This window comes from Crocodylus siamensis, chromosome 5, assembly GCF_052110815.1.
Source record: "Crocodylus siamensis isolate JL-2025a chromosome 5, ASM5211081v1, whole genome shotgun sequence".
NCBI classification, from domain to species: domain Eukaryota; kingdom Metazoa; phylum Chordata; order Crocodylia; family Crocodylidae; genus Crocodylus; species Crocodylus siamensis.
The window spans coordinates 183,547,876-183,569,089 of record NC_143399.1 but is presented as its reverse complement, the minus strand read 5'-3'; the positions used below and the strand labels follow the sequence as shown (position 1 = coordinate 183,569,089).

General features: G+C 40.5%; 2 protein-coding genes across 4 annotated transcripts in view; one reads left to right on the top strand and one right to left on the bottom strand.

The window, feature by feature from the left end:
- Positions 1 to 580: 580 nt before the first annotated feature.
- On the top strand, positions 581 to 5,829 carry PTCHD3 (patched domain containing 3). The gene is given in 8 exon segments (XM_090049816.1): positions 581 to 670; positions 2,487 to 2,589; positions 4,358 to 4,495; positions 4,527 to 5,226; positions 5,228 to 5,305; positions 5,307 to 5,420; positions 5,422 to 5,741; positions 5,744 to 5,829. Coding segments are annotated over 8 exon segments (1,629 nt in total).
- Positions 5,830 to 11,050: 5,221 nt separating this feature from the next.
- The window catches only part of YME1L1 (YME1 like 1 ATPase), a 36,485-nt gene continuing 26,321 nt past the window's right edge, over positions 11,051 to 21,214 (bottom strand). For all 3 annotated transcript variants that reach the window (XM_090047407.1, XM_090047409.1, XM_090047410.1), the window contains exons 12-19: positions 20,337 to 20,399; positions 19,637 to 19,749; positions 19,090 to 19,245; positions 17,914 to 18,065; positions 16,138 to 16,264; positions 15,950 to 16,023; positions 15,187 to 15,273; positions 11,051 to 13,272 (exon numbers count right to left, since the gene is read on the bottom strand). In XM_090047407.1, coding sequence (XP_089903533.1) covers positions 13,135 to 13,272; positions 15,187 to 15,273; positions 15,950 to 16,023; positions 16,138 to 16,264; positions 17,914 to 18,065; positions 19,090 to 19,245; positions 19,637 to 19,749; positions 20,337 to 20,399 — 910 coding nt within the window. In that variant the 3' untranslated portion in view covers positions 11,051 to 13,134. The remainder of the gene's footprint in view (positions 13,273 to 15,186; positions 15,274 to 15,949; positions 16,024 to 16,137; positions 16,265 to 17,913; positions 18,066 to 19,089; positions 19,246 to 19,636; positions 19,750 to 20,336; positions 20,400 to 21,214) is intronic.

Sequence of the window (21,214 nt, the reverse complement as noted above, 5' to 3'; positions counted from 1 at the left end):
CTCTCCCCCCCCCGCCTCCTCCCAGGGAGCAGCAGGGCTTCCCTCCACCTGAGGAAGCAGTGGCAGCATCGGCTTCCTCCCCCCCAGCCTGCCTGCCACCTCCTCCTCCCACAGAACAGCGGGGCTTCCCTCCACCTGAGGCGAGGCGGCTCCCTCCCCCTCGCCCACCCACCTGCCTCTGCCTCCTCCCGTGGAGCACCAGGGCTTCTCTGCACCTGAGGAGGCAGCAGTGGTGGCTCCACCCTCCCCCCTGCCTCCCCATCGCCACCTCCTCCCATGGAGCAGTGGGGCTCCTGCCTCCCTACTTGAGGTGGCGGCAGCTCCCTCCCTACCTGAGGAAGTGTAGCCCTTGCAGCCAATTGCATGTACAGTTGCCCAAAAGCATTATGGACAGACACACAGACAAACAAACAGACAAAGCCCTTTATTATATTAGAATGATGTGTTTAAAACAGAAGTATGAAATTCACTTTGTGCCCTGAGGCATATCTAGACTGTGGGGCTCCTTGCAGGCTGGATCTAGACTGGGACATGAGGAAGCAGCTGCAGTGATGGGAGCTCTAGCTCCAGACAACCGCACATGGTAGTGGTAGCAGCTCCAAGCTCCACCTCATGTCCCATTGAAGAGCCAGAGCTGCCACCACCTCCTACTGCCAATCAGCTTTCTGTGGTAGGCCACTCTACCTGGTAGTCTGGTAGACCATATAGAGCAGCTCTCATTTTTTAATAAAATTTCAGTAGTTGACAAGAAGTCGAGATGTTAATTGACTCTAGATTTTTCAGTCAACTACTCCTTAACCCTTCTGTCCCAGCAGAGAATTCAAGCCTGGAACCTTGTGTCTTCCTAATATGGCTCCCTTCCTTTCAGTCCAAGACCCTTCAAGGTTTGCAGACAGTACTGTCAATGCTGGCCCTAAGGAGGGTTTGTGTCTACTTTGGTCACAAGGCACAGAGCCTCAGACTATGCAGCACCTATTGCAATGCCCACTGCTTGAAGGCACATGCACAATGAAAGATCTCATAAAGTACAATAAATGAGCACAAGCATGTGTAACAAAGTCAAATGTGGTGCAGAGACAAGAGAAGCATGAAATACCAACCTGGTGGCCTTTTACGATCAAGATCACCAAATCCTTAGATGCAGGGGTAGCAGTGGACATAGCCTTCCTGGACTTCCGGAAGGCTTTCGACACTGTCTCTCAACCCATTCTCATTAAGAAACTGGGGGGCTGTGGTGTAGACACCCACACAGTCAAATGGGTCGCCAACTGGCTGGAGGGCCGCACCCAGAGAGTGGTGGTGGATGGGTCCTTCTCAACCTGGAAGGACGTGGGCAGTGGGGTTCCACAAGGCTCAGTCCTCGGGCCTGCACTGTTCAACATCTTCATCAGTGATTTGGAAGAGGGGGTAAAAAGCACCATGTTCAAATTTGCTGATGACATCAAGATGTGGGGCGATGTGGGCACACTAGAAGGAAGCAACAGGCTACAATCAGACCTAGACAGGTTACAAGGGTGGGCAGATGAGAATAGGATGGGATTCAACACAGACAAGTGCAAAGTGATGCACCTGGGGAGGAACAACCAGCACCATACCTACAGGTTGGGGAACTCCCCTCTTGTCAGCACAGAGGCGGAAAAGGATCTTGGAGTCATCATTGCGTCCAGTTCTGGGCGCCGCACTTCAAGAGGGATGTGAACAACATGGAGAGGGTCCAGAGGAGGGCCACTTGCATGATCAGGGGACAGCAGGGCAGGCCCTATGAGGCGAGGCTGTGGGACCTGAACCAGTTCAGCCTCCACAAGAGAAGGCTGAGGGGGGATTTAGTGGCCTGTTATAAACTAGTCAGGGGGGATCAGCAGGCATTAGAGGAGTCCCTGTTCCCCCGAGCACTACCAGGAGTGACCAGGAATAACAGTCACAAGCTGGCAGAGGGTAGGTTTAGGTTAGATATCAGGAGGCGCTACTTCACAGTCAGGACAGCTAGGGTCTGGAACCAGCTTCCAAGAGAAGTGGTGCAGGCTCCTACCCTGGGGCTGTTTAAGAGGAGGTTAGATGAACACCTTGCTGGGGTCGTTTGACCCCAGTACTCTTTCCTGCCATGGCAGGGGGTCAGACTAGATGATCTGCTCAGGTCCCTTCCAACCCTAGAAACTATGAAACTATGAAACCCTATTGCATGTACCTACATATACCTTGAGTGAAAGAGCAAAGCTGGTTAGAGAAATATTTTAGCCAGCCAGAGAAGAAGAATGAAGAATATATTTATAAAAATAGTAATAAAGTAGAAAAGAGAGCTAAAATATTACCTAAAAGGAGGGATCACAGAAAAAATGTTTTAAGAAACATATAAAAAAAAAAAATGAAGAGAATCCAGAAAAGAGCAACAAGAATGAGAAGAGGTTTAAGATGAAAAAATTGAGGAAGCAGAAATGTCAGATAAGTCTCCCAACATGACAGTGACCAATTGCTCTCCATGTTCACAGAGGGTAGAACAAGAAGTAATTGGCTTAACTTGCAGCAAAAAGATGATTAGGAAAAGTCTTACTAATTCTGAAAATACTGAAGCACTGGAACAGAGCCCCAAGAGTTAGTGGAATCACCATCCATGGAAGTTTTAAAGTTAGACAAGCATTAAAAATGGCCCTATCATGTTAGAACCCACCTCTAATCCCAGAGGAGTCATTTTCAGAACACCTATGATTTCTATTACATGTAACAAATTAGGCTATGTGTGGGGAATCTTTTATTTTCTTTATATCCATTTAACTTACCTTTTTTGAGTCAAAATCCAGCTAATTCTTTAGTGGCTTCACTTTCATAGATACAAAATTAGGGTTGGAAGGGACCTCAGGAGGTCAGCTAGTTTAACCCCCTGCTCCAAGCAGGAGCATCCCCAAATAAATCATCCCAGCCAAGGCTTTGTACAGCTGGGTCTTAAAAACCTCCAACGATGGAGATTCTACAACTTCTCTGCTTTACTGTATTCCTTGTGGGGAAAAAAAATTTCCTAATATCTAACCTAAATGTCTCTTGCTGCAACTTGAGACTGCTGCTCCTTGTTCTATGTTCACATGTTTTATAGTTTTGCTTTGCTTTCTTATTTTACAGTACCTTAGATATTTACTAGGCCTGTGAAAATAGGGAAGTATTCAATTTAGATTCGGCCGATTCAGAGGACAGTGATTTGATTCAGACATGGTCACTGTCCTGAATTTGGTCACTGTCCCAAATCAATTCAGCAAACCAATTCAGCTGAATTGGCTTCAAAAGATTTAGTGCTGATTCGGATTCGGTGATTCGGCCATAGACTATAATGGGGAATCACTGGAATACCTATAACTGTCATTTTTTGGCAGATTTGGATGAGAACAGCGGGGATGGTAGTGCCTTCTGAAGGCATGAGGCCTGCCAAGTTTCAAGGAGATAGGTGCATGGGTTCTGGGAAACTGCACCTCAAGGTTCTGAAAGCAAAACTTGTGTCGTGTATATATGTATGTGTGTTAAAGGGTATAGCTTGTAGCCATGTCAGTCTAAGGACATGGCAGACAAGGTGCTTTGGGTCAATCTGATATCCTTTAAGCCAACTGAATAGTCAGAGAAATATCTCTTAGCAAGCTTTCGGGCTTAAAAACCTTCATCAGGCTGAGGAAGCATCTGTAGTTGGTGTATGCTCTTCCTGGATGGAATGAATAGTAAAGAAGCCAGAGGCTGGCATGAAGGGAAGAAAACCAGTCAGTGAAAATGTAAATTGAGGCATTAGGGGGTGAGAGACAGGCTGGAAGCGGGGGCAGGAAGGGAGATGTAGCAGGTAAAAGTGGAGAGATATCTGGGGAGTCAGATGTCAGGCAGGTTATAGTGTGTCATAAATCCAATGTCTATATTGAGTCCATGAGGTTTTGTATCTAGGAGGTGGATGAAGTGAAGTATGTTGTTTCTATGACCCTCCCCCAGGGCACTGTGACTGGAAGGGAACTCAGGGAAAGATCACAGTCACTGGCCAGCTACAGATGTCAGTCTTCCCTCCCCCTGCCCCCTGCTCCCCCTTCCTCATCTCAGTTTGTTTCCCTGCAAGACCGCCTTCTGAATTGCCGAATCTCCAAATTTTTTCTGAATCAATTCAGATGCTTCAAATTAATTCTGAGGTTTTTATGGGTCTCCCAACTCGATTCAGATTTGACAATACAGCCTCTGAATCGGGCCAAATCTTCTCCCTTAATATTTACAATACCTTAGAAATTTATATTCACAATAGCATGCTGACTCTCTCTCTTCTCTTATAGAAGTTGGAGTTGATATATCATTTTGATTACTAGTTGCAAGAAAAGTCAGAGGAAAAAATAAGATTGAAGATCAGTTACAATTACTACTCTCACTGATATTTTAGCCTTCCTCTTAGAAACCTGGACCTCCTTTGAGCCTGTGAAATCATTCTGCCTCAACACAGGCACTTTTATCTTTTGTTAATTGTATAGTCTGATGTCCTTTGGAGCAGGTCTTGTATATTTTTGCATGTTATTTTACATTTCTGCTAAACAGGGAAAAAATGAACAGGCATTGGCTCACCTGCATGAAAGTGCATGATGATGATCAATCTAACTGCTTGTATCTGTACAATGTGCTCTGTGTGGAAAAAGGTTCCGAGTCATCTGGGGCAGCAAATTAACATCCAGTGGATGAATTCTTCAGGAAATATTATGGTCCTTTTCTTACAAACATCTAACCAAAGTTTATCATGTTGTTATATGAAGCATAACTTGCTAGTAGTATTTATGAATGTACTCAGATCAAGGAAGATATAGACCTTTGAAATCTGGGTAGTGATGGTTCTTGCACCATTCCATTCTACAACTGGGAAAACGAGTACTTCTCAGAATATGGGCCCAGGGTTACAGTTATTATTACTGAAAGTGTACCTTACTGGAACGCATTAATTCATAATGACACTGGGAACTGTATGGAGACCTTTGAGAATACTTCTGTGGACAAAAGTCTTCCAGACAGTATATTTACTTCCTTGAAAGTATACCAGAATGTTGCCAAACACAATTAACTAGATGTAAATAACAGGGGGCTTTTCATGGGTATTTTATCTATACTTTTTCAATACTACCTAGATTTTGAGTGGGATATTGGTACTAGTTCTCTGGAAACTGCAACTTCCCATTTCTTCATTCAAACAGTGAATATAACTACTGCAGTTGATTAGAAAATCATTTTAAACCAATGAGAAGTTAGCTAAGGACTGCAACATCTCATTCAAGATCCCATTCAAACTCATTCTGGTTTATCATCCAGCATTAATTAACTGATCAGTATCTTGCAATTGTACAGAGCACCATTCAGAATGTTGTAATTGCAGCTGAAGCTATGCGGGTTGTTTCCCTGTTGCTTATTTCCATACCTCTCTGTTCTCTATACTAGTGCTTCCATTACTGTTGGTGCTGCTAGTTTCATGATGTACTGGGATGCCAATCTTGATTCCATATCCATGATCAACCTTGTCATTTGTATAGTGTTTTCATTTGTATAGGACTTTTTCGCATACATTTTGTATGCATTTGGTTCAAATGGAAAGCCCATTGTGAATGAAAGGGCAGTGGAGGCACTGTATATTCTTGGCTACCCTGTAACACAAGAGGCTTTTTCCATTTTATTGGGAGTAGTGAGTCTAACTGCAGCAGAAACTTACATCTTCATAAACTTGTTTAAGATTATGTTTCTTGTTATCTTGTTTGGGGCGTTCATGGCCTTGTTTTCATTCCAGTGGTTTTAACTTTCTTTGGAAATTTTGGCAGATCAGCCCACAAATCTATAAATATAAACTGATCAACCCAAAGTAGCAGCAACTGGAGTAATTCAATACAAAAAGATAAAAAACTTACACACCGTACATATCCTAGTATAGATTTTTGCAGCGGTCCAGGTTGGCCATGATTATAAATGACAAATGTAGAAGTAGGGTGCTAATATAGAAAGATCTTAAAGTGATCTGTAGATTAAAAGACCACGCTGTGAAGGGCAGAGAAGAAACACAGCAGTCAAAGAGGCAGTAGCATGAGATAAAGGGACAAACTAGCAATAGGAAATAAAAGAAAAAAAGAAATGAGTGTGGCAACCATGTGTAGCAGCCTAAATCCTGGCACTTCTTAACTTTTGAGTGCTTGACTTAAACCTCCTATTTAATGTAAAATTACAACTTTGCATGTGTTCTGTTAGATTTAGAGCTTCTTGTATTAATTTGAGTCCTGTCTATTGGACAGGTCACACGTATTGCTCATTCACTGTCTGGTTGGTCAGGACACACACCCAGAAGAGGGGATGTAAGCAGCCTTTTTATCTTGCTGCTTTAGAAAGACAAGTCAGTTCTGGTTTCAGATTCTCAGACCAGTTTATTCCACACAACACCCTTGCCTCTGTAATACACTAAACAAACTAACCCAAATCTGAGGTCTTCTTCCAGACATTTAGAGGGCAGTTTTAGCTCCGAGCTTCTCCTGAGTACAGCAGCCTGCCCTCTTTTTTTCAGCACTCCTTCCTAGAGCTCTTAAGAGTCCTTGTGGTTCCACTCTTACTAATGGACTGTCACTTCCAGCTGGCCCTCAGCCTCCCAGTCAGGCATGCTATCATCAGCTGGCTGCCTGCAGCTGGATTCCAAGCCCTTGAGGGGCCAAACACCTCCTTACAGGTGGGGTATTCTCATCTCCTGGAAGACTGGAATAAGGCCACTGCTTTGGTGTCCTAGCTCCGGTCACTACTATACCTGCCAAATAAATTTCCAAGGAATACTTCCATGAAGAAGTTATTTTGAAAGGGGGAAACCAACAAGTCTCACAGAAGCTTAAGACGGTCATGGAGAGGACCAAACTCCTAAAAGGAAGACACTATCTCCCAAGTCTAGACCATCAGAAGATGGGGTGCCTGGAATTCTTCAGGAAATATTGTCCTGCCCTTACAAACACCTGGACCAAAGTGTTTTCCTCTACTCATGGAAGGTCAGACATTAAGTGAAATAAGTGTCCGAAAAATTTGCATTATTTAAAGAACTCTTGTGTTACAAAGTACCTGCTATCACCTGCTTTGCTTGAAGATGACTGTGGCAGATTGTTGTACTCAACACCAGTCAGTTTCCAGGGAGTGCAGGTAGCCAAGCCTAGCAGGACCAGCAGAGAACTCGTGGTTGGTACCATGTGCATGGCCAGAATGGCACGATTCCATTCCAGAGAGAAAAAGGCTTAAGGTTTAAAACCTAGAGGGGATGCCCTCAGAGGCATGCGAAAGCATCAAAGGGGCAGCTAGCAGTAAACTACCTTTCACATTCCCAAGGGCCATTAGTAGGAACAAATCAGGACTCTTCTATGATTTAAAGGAACTACTGGCAGTTATGTTACAGACCAGCTACTAGATAGAAGGACAGCATGTATTTTGCCAATAGCATATAGAGCCGATTGCTAGACTTAGAAAAGTCAGGAGTCAAGACTCCTGGATGTGGAGGTAAATGGAGCCCTGTAGTTACAGACACTATACATGAGTACATAGATTTGGCATGTTTATATTAAAAGGTCTCATGGAGAGGAGGAAGAAACAGTAGATTTTATTTCCAGCGCTCTATTTTTTGACTAGATGTTACCTAGAACTGACAAAAGTCTGGACCCTGGTACAGAATGTTAACCACCTCCCAGTATCAGATGTGGAGTATGGCAGGAAAATGCTTGTATGTGGTGCTAATTAGGGGTGTATGAAATAGGCCATATTCAGTTCAGATTTGGCCTGAATTGGACAGTGATTCAATTAGGTGATTCAGATCACTGTCCCTGATTTGATTTGGCCGAATCTAAAGATTTGATGCCAAGTCGGAGAACCAGTGATTCAGCCAGACACAGCTTTAAAAGTTTTTTCTACATACCTTGAGGTACCAGGTGTGGCTCATGAATGCTGAGAAAGTGAGGTGGATGAAGCATCCCACAGGAGCGCAGGGGGCCCCCCCCACATGCTCAGCAGTGAACCCAGAAGTAGACCAGAAGTACTTCCAGTCCACTTCTAGTTCTGCCAGGGAGCGTGCGGCGGGGGGGGGGGCCGGGTCGGCAGTCGACCTCAGGAGGGGCCCGGGCGCCCTCCCAGACCCAGGAGGCATCAGTCATCGAGCCGGGGGGCACAGGAAGGCACCCCAGCACACTCCCTGGTGGACCTTGAAGTGGACTGGAACTGCTTCTGGTCCACTTCTGGGTCTGCTGCCAAGCGCACTGGGGACCCCCGACACTCCTGTGGATCACTTCATCCACCCCACCATCTCAGCATTTATAAGCCACCTGCTACCCTGAGGTATGTAGAAAAAACATTTAAAGCTGATTATGTCCAAATCGCCGAATCTTTCCAAATTGATTCAGAGGATTCCGATTCAATTCAGAGAGATTAAAGGGTCTCCTGATTAGATCTGGATTCAGTTATTTGGCCACCAAATTGGGCGAAATCTCCGCCGAATCAAATCAGGGACCGAAGCCTCGCACAGCCTTTGTGCTCATTCTCACATGCAGTCTCACTGCTAGAGAAACAAGGAAAGTAAATCACTAAAATAAAGAAACTAATATGGTCCCTTTTGGTCATGGTGCAAGGTGTATGTTGAGGTTAAACTTCATCTGGTCTGCCTAACACTTGACCCTGTCCAGGTCTACCTGTATGTGCATCCTACCTTCTGGCATGACCACACTGCCCCATAACTTGGTGTCACCCATGAACTTGGCCAGCTTTTCATTCCCCCATCCAAATCATTAATCAAGATCTTGAAAAGCACTGGTCCAAGCATGGACCTAAGGGACACCACTGCTAGCTGAAGCTAGAGAAGGTAATGATGGTATTTGTTCCCTCTCTCTGATCTAATCAGATCAGGACATCTTTCAGACTCAGGATGAAGTCCTAGTGGTGTCATGTTGAATCTTGGGTTCCCAGGGGACAGTGTATAACAGCCAATACAGCAAAGCTAGCTTTCTCCAGTCCATACGTCCCACTGAGTTAAACCCAGATAACCCATGTCCAAAAAGAGGTCATCTAATTAACATTAACCAAACACAGCATATTTCAGTGATTCCAAATTAAACTTTTCCTCCCATTTCTAGAATCCTAAGGCTTATTTGCCATGTCAGCCTGTGACTTTACCTGGCATACCGCCATCTTTTAAGTTAACTTGAATATTTCCAGTATGGGCTAACAACATGTAAAATGAACCAGACACTTCAAATCTTGGACCATTTAGAGTAATGTCCTCAACTACGACCTCAGCACCACTACACAGGAGCCATGTGCTCTCTGTTTTCATCTTTTAGGGCTGTCTTGGGAATGCCAGCTACTGAATCATTCCAGAGGACAAATACTAGTTATCATAATCTAATGCTGTATACATCTGCACCAGTTCCTGAAAACTTTCCTGAGACATACCCCAGATTACATCCAGTTTCTTACTAGCAGAGGCACAGAAGAGGAGGAACATATGGGAACAACCTCCATGAATACTATCACACAACTTCCAAGAGTACTAAAAGCTGCAGATTTAACATTACGAAGGAGAAAACTGAGCTGAGCTATGGGTATAAAGATGGCTCCCCAATATGCCAACCCCCTCATAAGCCACCTCAAAGAGGAATTATTAGAAAACTGCACCATCAAATGTCACCATACAAAAGGTTACCTTTTTGTTCAGTGGTCTGAACACCTGAATAGCACGTCCAACAAGCATGTCCAGTAACTACAACTACCACCCTATTATCAAGTTCTCTCTGGAATAATCCTAGGCTAATGTCGACCTGCAAGATGCTACAATTATTGTTCCAGAATGGCACCCTACAAGCCATGATTTACAAAAAGCCCACAGACCACAACAGTAACCATTCCAAACATATCAAGAAAGCAGTTATCTATAGCCAGGTTCCCAGATACGTTTCCTCTAAGAATACCTGTGACAGCCAACTAAAGACTGCCTTTAACTCAGGAGGGACACTCCAGCAAAAATATTTTTTAAACAACCTACCCAAGTACCTCCCCCCACCTACTACAAGAAGTACACTCCACCACTAACTGCATATCCCTAGTTGTCACATGCTATCCCATAGCAAAACCTGTAAGAAGGATCAAACAGTTTCAGCTAATACTTGAAGAGGATCAGATGCCAAAAGAAATATTTCTAAACCCTTTCCTTACCCCAACTCCTGACTTTCCAACAGCCTCCAAACTTTGCCCAACTCATCATCAGAAGCAAACTCCCTGCTGGCCAACAGACAGCATGCAGACACAACCCTGTCTAAACAGCAAATGCAAAATCTGTCAACGCATCTCCATTGCTACCATAAGTCAACACATCTGACAATGAAACCATCAGAATCTACAAATCTTATCTGTCGATCACGAAATGTGGTATTTCTCATGCAATGCATCAAACATCCTCATGGAAGCCATGAGCATCTTTCCAAGGAGAATGTGGCAAGTCCCTTTTCTATCTTCACTAGCCAAGCATACAGCACTTGTCATCACTCTGTATCAATTGATTTGATGACTAGAGTACTGGGATAAGGTAGGGTGGAGATGCACCTTATCGAGATTAGCATCTGATGAAGTAAATTTGGGCTCACAAGCATCTCGCATTTAATTATTCTGTAAGGTTCATCTGTACTTTGCATTCCGTCTTCAGACTAACAAGACTAACTACTTTTGTCTGCTGCTAAAGTACTGAGATACCAATCTGTGCTAAGGAATTTTTAGATGCAATTCTAGCTACAAATGGTCATGTGCATACAATGTCCCAGCAATAGACCAGAAAAAAGTTCAATAGCATGAACCTTTCATAGTATCCATGTGAGGACAGTGGGACTAATTAAAAAAATAACAACTTTTCTCTTGTAGTTTCCTTTTACGAGCACATGAAATAAATACTATCAAGATTTCAAAAGAGAGCTGCGTCCAACTGATACAATAAAGCATTCTTGAAAGAGGGACTGAAGACAGAAGAAAAACTGAACAAGAATAGTAGCCTTTGAGTATTATACAAGTCCACAAAAATAGATAATATAATATAGATTTTATTGACTTAAAAAACGGCAAGGGTTTTTTTCTGTTTTTAAATAAAATTCACATTTGTTTGCAGTAAGAAAGTTCCATATTAAGTCCAACTAATTACCAAAGCAGGAATTGAAGAAAGTACTTTCAGAATCCTAAGGAACACCCCCCACTCACATTTTTTAGAAGTCTAATCAAAGAAAGTACAAGTTTGTCATAATGCTTACATTTATTTACAAGCTTAAATGTTTTATACACCTCAATTTACAGAAAAGGAACTTAGTATTATATTTTGTAGTAATTTACGGTGAAAAAGAAAAGCAATGTGCATGATTAAAACAAACCTTTTATTATTCCAAAAATAGAAGCCAAATATGCTGTATTTGTATGTTTTTGAAGGCATGTTTCTGAAATACAAAAGAATTTGTAATTAGCCAACCTCATAGCTTGGTGCACTGTTTTGCAGTATTTTGAAATTCCCACGTTGCACTGGGATATCATGGTATTAAAAGCGACTGAATGAAAAAACAACATAGCAACAAGAAATAAACTGTACTCTAGCATTGGCTTGGGGGAAAAAAAAAGGGAAAAAGTATTCTCAACTCAAAAAAAAATTGGGCTATAGCTGTTATATTGTCAAAAAAGATCTTAAAACCCTATGGTTAATTCTAGGTTAGATTTCATTACCAATTTCAGTTTTCACATTTATTAGCACAAACTACTTTAACCCTTACTATTATACTCTAATGAAGGCCATGTCTACAAATAGAAAAAGGGGATGGTACAAATTTTCTGCATTTGATTCTTATATTGAATTTTTTTTTTTTTTTAAAAGGAAAACTGACATTAGTGTTCATTAGAACTGGGAGAAATGAGATTGTATAATGCAGTTAGCAACCATTTTCACTGTATTGTAACTTAGTTCTAACTAATGGTTGCTTCCACTTCTTACGGTTTTAGGATTTTCATGAAAGTGCACGAGTTAAAATAAAACAACTGGACTTTCCTTACTTTCATTAAAGTAACAGGGAATGTTGAAAAGAAGAAATCACTTGAAGCACTCTCTGGACAACCATTTTTTGCCAAGTAATACCTGTCCTTTTTGAATAAATCCTTCACTGGATTATCAAAGACCATACGCAACAGTAGTAAAAACCAATGCAGTTGTATACCCAACAATATAAAAGCACTGCCAACAAATCATACCACCTACGACATTAATAAAACATTAGCAATTCTTGTCAGCAGCATATCAGATGCCACAGAACTGTATTTTCCTGGCCCTGGCAGAATTTTGTTAGGACGAATGGTACTTTTTACATGGTCTAAAGTTTTATACAGGCATATTTTGCCCACAGACAGAGCCAATTTCTTTCTTTTTGTTTATTTATTTTTTACTAGCCATGTGTAAGTATATGTTTAAATTCTAAGAGCAGTGGACATACAATTGCTAACAGCTTATCATCTGTTTTGGAGCCCTCACAATTCCTTGTAGTATAAATGCATAATGTATCCCCTTTACATATTGTTTTACTGTCCCTCAGAAACAAAGGCAGTAGCTTTTTAAAATTGAGCTTTGCTGTTCGTGAATGTAAAAACGTCATTACTCTTATTGGTTACTATTATTTTACATGAATAATTCTTTTAGCGCTTATGAGTTCACATTCTGAAAAACTTCATGCTGTACATATTAAGATGTCACCACTTCAGATCTACATATAGCAGCATAATAATAATAATAATAATAATAATAATAATAAAAAATGTATTTTGGACAGTATTCTCCCTCCCTCCCTTTTTTAATCTTTAATATTTTTTTTGAGGTCTCCAACAAGCAGGATTCACCCTGAGATTTTATATTTCTGACCTTTTCTTCCAGTGGGAACTTGTTTTATTCCTCCTGCCTCATTCTGAGACAATAAAAATTAAATAACTGTAACCAAAAAGCTGAAAGACAATGTTTAATAACCTTAAGAAAATGTCATTAATACAATACACATATCAGAAACAAAAAAGCTACGCTGCATAAGGAGACTACTGCATTCTTAGAGGTTCATTTTTCGAAGTATCAGTTTTGAAGAAGTTGTCATCTCATTTTAGTTTTTTCCCCTCTAGAACCACATGGATTTCTCTGGCATCCAAAGTCTCATATGTTAATAAGGCTTCTGCTAAATTCTTGTGTTCTTTTGCATGTGTCTTCAGGATGTTCTTTGCCCGTTCATATGAATCCTAAATAAAAAAAAAAACCAAAACTTTAAAAAACCATAACAAAACCAGCATATTTAAAAAACTATAGTCTTCAATTGGTACAATTAGAGATAAGTACAGAGCACATTCCCAAGATTTACTTAAAGCAAGACTTATTTAACTGAATCATTTTGTGTATGCCCCAGAGATTTCAAAGTTTTTACTTCAATATTAATCTTTACACCCATGTTAATATCCTTGCAGAAGTGGGGCTTGCGGTTTGGATAAGCAAGTGATTCTGCAGGTCTGTATGTACTATTTAAAAAAAACAAACAAATCTTTAATAAATTTGGAAAAACTACCTGGTTAAAAAGTCTTTTCCTCAATTAAAGGTTTCTGTACAAGTCAAGCTGTAAACTCAGCTCTGTTAGACTGCACAGGACAAAAATTGTAACCCATTTCACAATTCTGAATATTGCTGTAGCTCCCAAGCAGCAGCCCAGCCACAAAATGTTAAAAAAAAGAAAACTGACAAGTTAATGCAGAATTCACTTTTAGGTAATTTTTTTTTTCTAAACAGTTATCCTGAACAGTAGCTTTACTAGAGTTATCATCTGAAGAGCCTATCATCGCTACCGTGTCTAAGCCTAAAAACAGCCACAAGAACCTGGGATGATGTTAAATAAACCAGCATTTCATAAATATCAGTACTGTTAACAGTTTACATGTATATAGATAAAAGTGATTATTCCCCAAAATACTTCCCAAATGCCTATTGAGAGTAAAAGCTGTAAACCAAACAAAACACTCCACAAAACCATGACTGTAGAGTTCTAAATGAACTCTTTTCTATAACTGCTGGAATTACTGAGATTTATATGAAAATGCTTAGGTGAAAGCTATGAACTACTGTATTTCCTTGCATATAAGATGACCATGAATACAAGACAACACCCCCATATATGGAAAATTTATAAATGTTATAATTTTCCAGGTACATAATCTAAGTATTAGAGGGTTGTCTCAATTCCCATCTAGCCCCCACTACTACAGCAGGGAAATCGGGGGGGGGGGAGTTAGGTGGCCCCCTTGCCCTCTGTCCCACCCACTTCTTCCCCCTGAAGCCTGGCTGAGCCTCTGCCCCTTCCCCCACTTCCTCCCAGTCTCTGCCTCTACCCCCCTGCCCCTTACTCTTAGATGCTGCCCAAGCCAGGAGCTTGGAACACAGCTCATGGAAGCTTAGCTCTTGGTTGGACATGTAGCTGTGTTGGCGCTGCTGAGTGGCCAGGCAGGTAATGCAGCACTGTCAATTCTGTTGACTGGAGGAGCAGGGGAAAGTTTTTATGTTCTCTATGCCCAGGAGTGACCTCAGCCTGAGCTGGAGCCAAGCTATGCTTGACAGTAAGGGGGAGGGGGAGAAATTGCAGAGGGGAAGCGAAATAAGGGGCAGGAGGCTGCTGTGCATGTGCAGCAGCAGCCTGCTCCCCACTCCACTTCACATATGAATATAAGACGAGGGGCTTTTTCCCCCCCATGCTGATTGGCAGGGGCAGGGAACCTTGTCTTACAGTTGACTAAATGCAGTAGCATGAAAATGACAAAACAATCCCTCCTGTAATCTAAAATAGTGGCATGGTATTTAGTGAAGCTACCACATTAATTTACCATAACACAACTCTTTTGTAAATGCAGTTATGTAAATAATGAATACATCCAGAGTTTGGATAAACTAGCCAACCTGCTCTACACATCTTCATTATAAACCAAATACTATTAACAACTGTTCAAGGGGATTAAATGTGAAGAGACGGTTTCATAATCAATACAGGTGTAATTTTAAGAACATTTCTGTACTTTGTAAAGTAATGCATATTATTAAGTTATATATTAACCTATTTGGTTGTTCAGCCCCTCTCTTACATGCAGTAAGTAAATATAGGCAAACACAATTCTTACTCTTAAAAGTGTTCTTACTTCCTCTTCAACTGCAGATTGGGTTTCTGGACTAAGTCTTCTTGCATCAGTGTACGTCATGACACCAAGCTAAACAAAAAATTGGTCACCAAAAACAAAAATATGATCCATTTCAATAAAACACTAGTGCTATTCAGAGCATAGTACTAAATATGCACCCCTGCCCAAGACGTACATAAATAAATCTGGTAAATGAGAAAAATATACAAGTCCTTTTTTAAAGGACCTGGTAAAAATCCACAAGTCGAAGAAAGGCATGAACTATGAAGTCACTGAAGGATTACAATTCACAAAGACAATCTAGCTTCCATTAACAGTACCTTCTATTTGGGTTTGGCATTTTACTGTTTTTCACCATATTTTTTCAACTACTTATGCCAATCTGTCTAAAAGTCTGAAAAACAGATTTCTCCCCAATATACCTTCAAAATGCTACCAAAAACTAAAATTTATCTTCAACTTTTGAAGCACTGGGTCTTTACTGTAAACTTTTCAATAAAAATTAGCAAGGCTTCTTAAAGAAATCTGCTTAATACAAAAATTTCTAATCTACAGAATATTCTGAACTCAACAAGAAAGCCAACTTTATATTCTGTCAGAGTTGGAACTTTTAACCAGTCAAGTCATTAACTTCAATTTTTACCATCAGTTAGCAGACTGTTTTGATTTCTATGGAGCCCGACCTTTCACAATTTTGTTTTTGCACAATTTCAATAACCCTGGACAATTAATTGACCAATTTTACCTTCTCACTCATTCCAAATCTAGTCACCATCATGTTTGCTATTTTAGTAGCATTGTCAAAGTCACTAGAAGCACCTAGATATTAAAACACATACAAAGTGAAGTTAGTGTTAACAAAACCAAAAGTTACATTAAAAAAAAAAACTTAATATCCATTGACAGATTCTTTAGACACAGCTCTCTACTTGCCTGTTGTGATGTGGTCACTTCCAAATATGAGTTCTTCTGCTACCCTCCCTCCCATACTAACATCCATCTGTGCAAGCAGCTGGGATTTAGTTTCACTCCATCCGTCATTATCTGGTAGCAAAGACACCTATAATGTGTAAAATGATGGTCACTTACAGTACAAGGAAAAAGACTATGATCAAAGTCTGCAAATACTATGGGTTAGAGATTTACTCTGTTGGGGTTGTTCTGACTAGTCCAAAGCAGACTTATAGCAAGTATTTCATCATTCCCAGAGTCCCACATTACTACTGTCAGAGGAGGTGTGACCTGGATGCCGCTGGACCAGCCTTCTGAGATGAAAGACTGGAATTTAAACAGAATAGCTAAGAGTTGACATATCTGAAGTCAACAACCAAGGCCAGGTTCAAACTTCAAAAGGAATTCACTTCCTTCCTATTCCATGTATTTGTGCACTGAGCACAAGTCAGCTTGTCCAGAGGATCCCAATCAGTCACAACTGATTGAACACACTAAATTGAATGGATATTTAAAACACAACAGCAAACAAGTATCATTACTCTATGACATTTTTAAGGAACAGGATAGAAATAGCAAAGGGATAAGGTCTGTCCTAAAACCAATACAAAGGACTAAACAGCAACATCTTTTAGACAAAATACCCTTGAAAAAATGTGGGCTTTAATGAACTTTCTATGAAGAGGTGTGCTTTATGGATGTTTTTCCCTCCTGCCACTCTGTAAGAGCTTTGCCCTTGGCTACTATGCTAGCTGAAATAATCCAGGAAGCCACCAGCATATAAGATTCATTCCTTGCAAGCTTCAACCACTACCAATTGTTAGCAGGCCTGAAGTTAAAGGTAGCATTTCTTTAACTGTAGGAAATGGGAACACCAAGCCAGAAGAAGCAACAGAGACTATTTCTCTCTTTGTGCGTCTTTTTAGTAGATGAGTGTTAGCTTATTAGAGTAGTTTTGTAGCACTAGGACATGTTTTAGCACAGGGGTGGGCAAAATACAGTCCACAGGCCAAACTTGGCCTGCCAAGGGATTCTATCTGGCCCTCAACCACACCTGGTGCAGGCACAGGGGGCAGCCCAGGCCATGGTGTATGCAGCCAGTCCCACCACCCCTGGGTGCATGGGCGAGGGGGGTGGGAAAAGAGGCACAGCAGCTGGACTCAGCTTCCCAGTAGTCCCCTGTCTGGCTGCTCCTGCCAGTGTCTCTGCTGTCAAACCTGGTCCCACTGCCCCACACCCACTGCTGTTGGTGCCAGATGGGGTGGGCAGATGTGTGAAGTCGCCATGGAGACCAGCCTGGGACCCATGCAAGTAGGGCATGCTTGGCTGGGTGGATGGGATGAGGCTGCTGGCAGGTGAGGAGTTGCATCCAGGAACGGGATGGACAAGCAGGACCAGGACTGTAGGGGTAGCGACAGCACAGGACCAGAGCCAGGGCCAGGGCTGAGCTGCGATCTACTCCCCACACATCTCCTTGTCTGCAGAACCAGCACTCATTGCAGGGATGAGCAGAGAACAGATTGCAGCTCTGCTCTGGGTCACCAGCCCTATGCTGTCACCACCTCATGATCCTGGCCCCCAGATAGGATCAATTGTGCCCCAAACCCCTCCAACAACTCACCTAAACTCCTTAAGTAGCTCTCCAGCCTAAATAATTGCCCACTCCTGCTTTAGTGGCACTGCATTGGTGAGAAACTTCTTGACAATTAAAAAAAGGTTAACTAAACATATCCTAAATTTAGTTTTAAAAATCCTTACATGTCCCAGAGTTGGTCCTCGTGCCATGATTGTAGCTTTGTTGATTGGCATTGCATCTTTGGTATAGTACGCAACAATAGCATGACCCGATTCATGATATGCTGTGATTGTTCTGTTTCTGTCGTCAATTTTCACACTTTTACGTTCAGGTCCTAATTACAACAGGGAAATGAGATTAATGAAACTGCACTACAAGAAACAACAGTATCACACAAATAAGTTTTGACAAAAAAAGCACAGATGTAAGTTCTGTACAAATGAGTCACCCTTAATTCTCCTCTCTGAAAGCCTGAATCATATAATTAACCTCACCAGTCTTTACACTCATCCGAAAGTTTCAGCTCTTTTAGCTACACCTGGGTGAAGTCGAGCACAGTTAAACACTATTCTATTGTTCTGGGGCTCTAATTTGGAGTTTGTAAAAGATTACTGCAGTAGATTGGGAACATGTTCATTTCAGTTTCTTTCCACCAACATATTGGATACAATTATTTAATTAATTGCCTTTTAAAGCCATTTGCTTTAATGGCAAGTATCTAAATTACTTAAAAGACCTGCTGTCAAATATCAGGAAAGCTACTAATTTGAAACTGTCATGGCAACCATTATTAGCTTTGATCCTAACTAGTAATGGTTTCCTAATTACTATGTTATCAAAGCTTCATTTAGGTTTACATTTTAAAGCAGCTTTTTTCTAGCATGCTCATGACAGTAGTTCCAATTCCACCATAAAGCATCAAATCTAACTGAGAAGCAAGTTGCTGAAACTGATACAAAATATTGCAATAAAGTCATAAAATAATCAAATGCAAACCAAAGTAATACACAGTATGCAAAAAAGTTTTTATTTATATATACACACACACACGTGTGTGCATATATAAATCTACCTTCAAACACACATCTCCACACACACACACATGTATGTGTGCATATTATACAGTGGATATGTAATATTTGTGTGTATGATATAGAGTATCTATCTCTATCTCTATCATACACACACCAATATTACATACTCTATATATTTTACACACACACACAGACACGTATGTGCATTTATAAAATAAAATTTTGCACACTGTATTAACTTTGGTTTGTATTTGATTATTTTATGATATGAAACCCACATACACCCCTTCCACATGTAAAAGCTTACCCACTGAAAAAGCTTACCCATGAGAATTTTGTCTTTTGAGAATTCTAGTTCCTTCATGGTTACCATATCTTTCCCATCAATAGCTGCCTTTAGTGCAGCTTGGTTGACAAGATTTTCAAGGTCAGCTCCAGTAAGTCCAACAGTACCTCGTGCAATTATTTCTGGATCAATAGCTATACGAAAAAGAAAAAAATACCACCCGTTACTTCTCCACATTTATTTAACTACTGACTGAAAAAAAAAGGTCAATAAATGATTACACATTTATAGTAACATGTAGTTTATGTTCAAATATCCAGCTATTATAATTATTATACAAGTTCTAGGAGAGATAAGAATACTCGTGCTTCAGGGATTATGCACTTCTTTAACTATTGGATAGTAAAATGAAACTTTGCCAGCTAAGGATGCACCATAATTGTCTACCACAGTGTTCTCAAACTTTTTTCTGATACTGATATCTGATGCTGGCAGGAATCAGGAGCTCTACCACAGGTATGATCTAGAACAGCAATTCTTAATGGCAAAGATGTTACTCCATAGAGGTTAAGAATTTATACTTACACCGATCATACTTTATTTTGCTAAGGTACCATTTCAGGATTTCTGTTCTACCTCTTACATCTGGCCTGGGGACTGTAACTTGCATGTCAAAGCGGCCAGGACGTATTAAGGCACTAGAAAAAAAAACACTTTGTAAATAAGATTTGCTTTAAAATCTGGAGATTAGTGTTATTAGCAGACGGGTTTCTTGGTGCAATACATTTTTCTTAATAAAAAAGACATTTGTAAAGACTACTTTCCTACACAAAAACCCCAAACATTGCATCTTGCCACTTATCTGTATGCTGATGACAAAGATGGTATAGATATTTAGTGCCAGTTAATGTTAACAAAAAAGTCTATTAACCTAGAAAGAACATACAGTAATACTATTAAATTAATTACTGCTGAAATGCATAACCAGACAGAGGCTGATTCATCACCTGCTCTCAATTCAGTGCAATAGATTGAGCACTTAAGTTACCACTAATTAATTGTTAATACTGATTTGGAGGGGGGAAGGGGGGCGGGCAGAGGAAGCTTTTAAAATGTTAAAAATTGCTCAGCACCTAGTTTTCTTCCAGAAAATATGACTTCAGTATTGTTTACAGTAATTGTTACGTTTTACAAAACTATCTAATTACTTAGGCATTCCCTACTCCACTTTTATTTTTTGATTTTTTAATGCATTGTGCTTAAGTTATGTGGAAACTGTACTTACTTATCTAATGCTTCTGCGAAGTTTGTTGCTCCAATGATAATAACGCCTTCATTAGGTTTAAAGCTTTAAAGAGAAAGTTTAAAATGAACATTTGTTTACAAAACTAGCAAGAGGATTTTGCTTCATTAAAGACCAAATAGTTGACAACTTGTTACCCAATTTATTACTTCTGCCTCTTCTTGAATTGGCTGCTGCTGATTGGCTAGCCATGTTTCCTTGTCTGAACACAAAGTCTGGGACAAACACAGCTATACAAACCCAATAACCAGCTAAAACATGCTCCTCCTCATGCTTCAGAACATAGCTATAGAGGCTATCAGTTGGTAGAGCCTACCATTACTAAGGATAAAATGTTTTCTAAATCAAGACCTAAAAGTTGATGAAAGTAAAGGGAAAAAAATCATTGGAGGATGGAAAAAAAAAGCGATCTTGTAAATCTGCACGTTAAAATATTTTAGTCTTAATCAAAAATTTGTTTTTAGATTCATGGCTGCAATGATTGACCATAGCAATGCTCTACTAAACAAACTTAATCAAGCTTATTATAGTAAATTCAATGTACATCTTTCACAACTTCCTGTTTCTTTTCCAAGAAATAATCTCATTTAAAATACAAGATGACCCATCTTTCTTGAACCCACACTCCCACAATTTCTTGTGTATATGTGAGCAATCAGTTTAGCAGCTGAGAGAAACTCTGCATGTCATGCAAAGAAAGGAGATGCCCTGACAATTATGATGCTTTCTGTGATCACCCTTCTTGTAAATTAAGCATATTATTGTCTGCTTTCATTGTTTGGGCATTCTTTCCCCTCTCTACATCTTTTATCTTAAAGTTTGTGCTTTAATGCAGTGGTTCTCAACCTTTTTTGTACCCA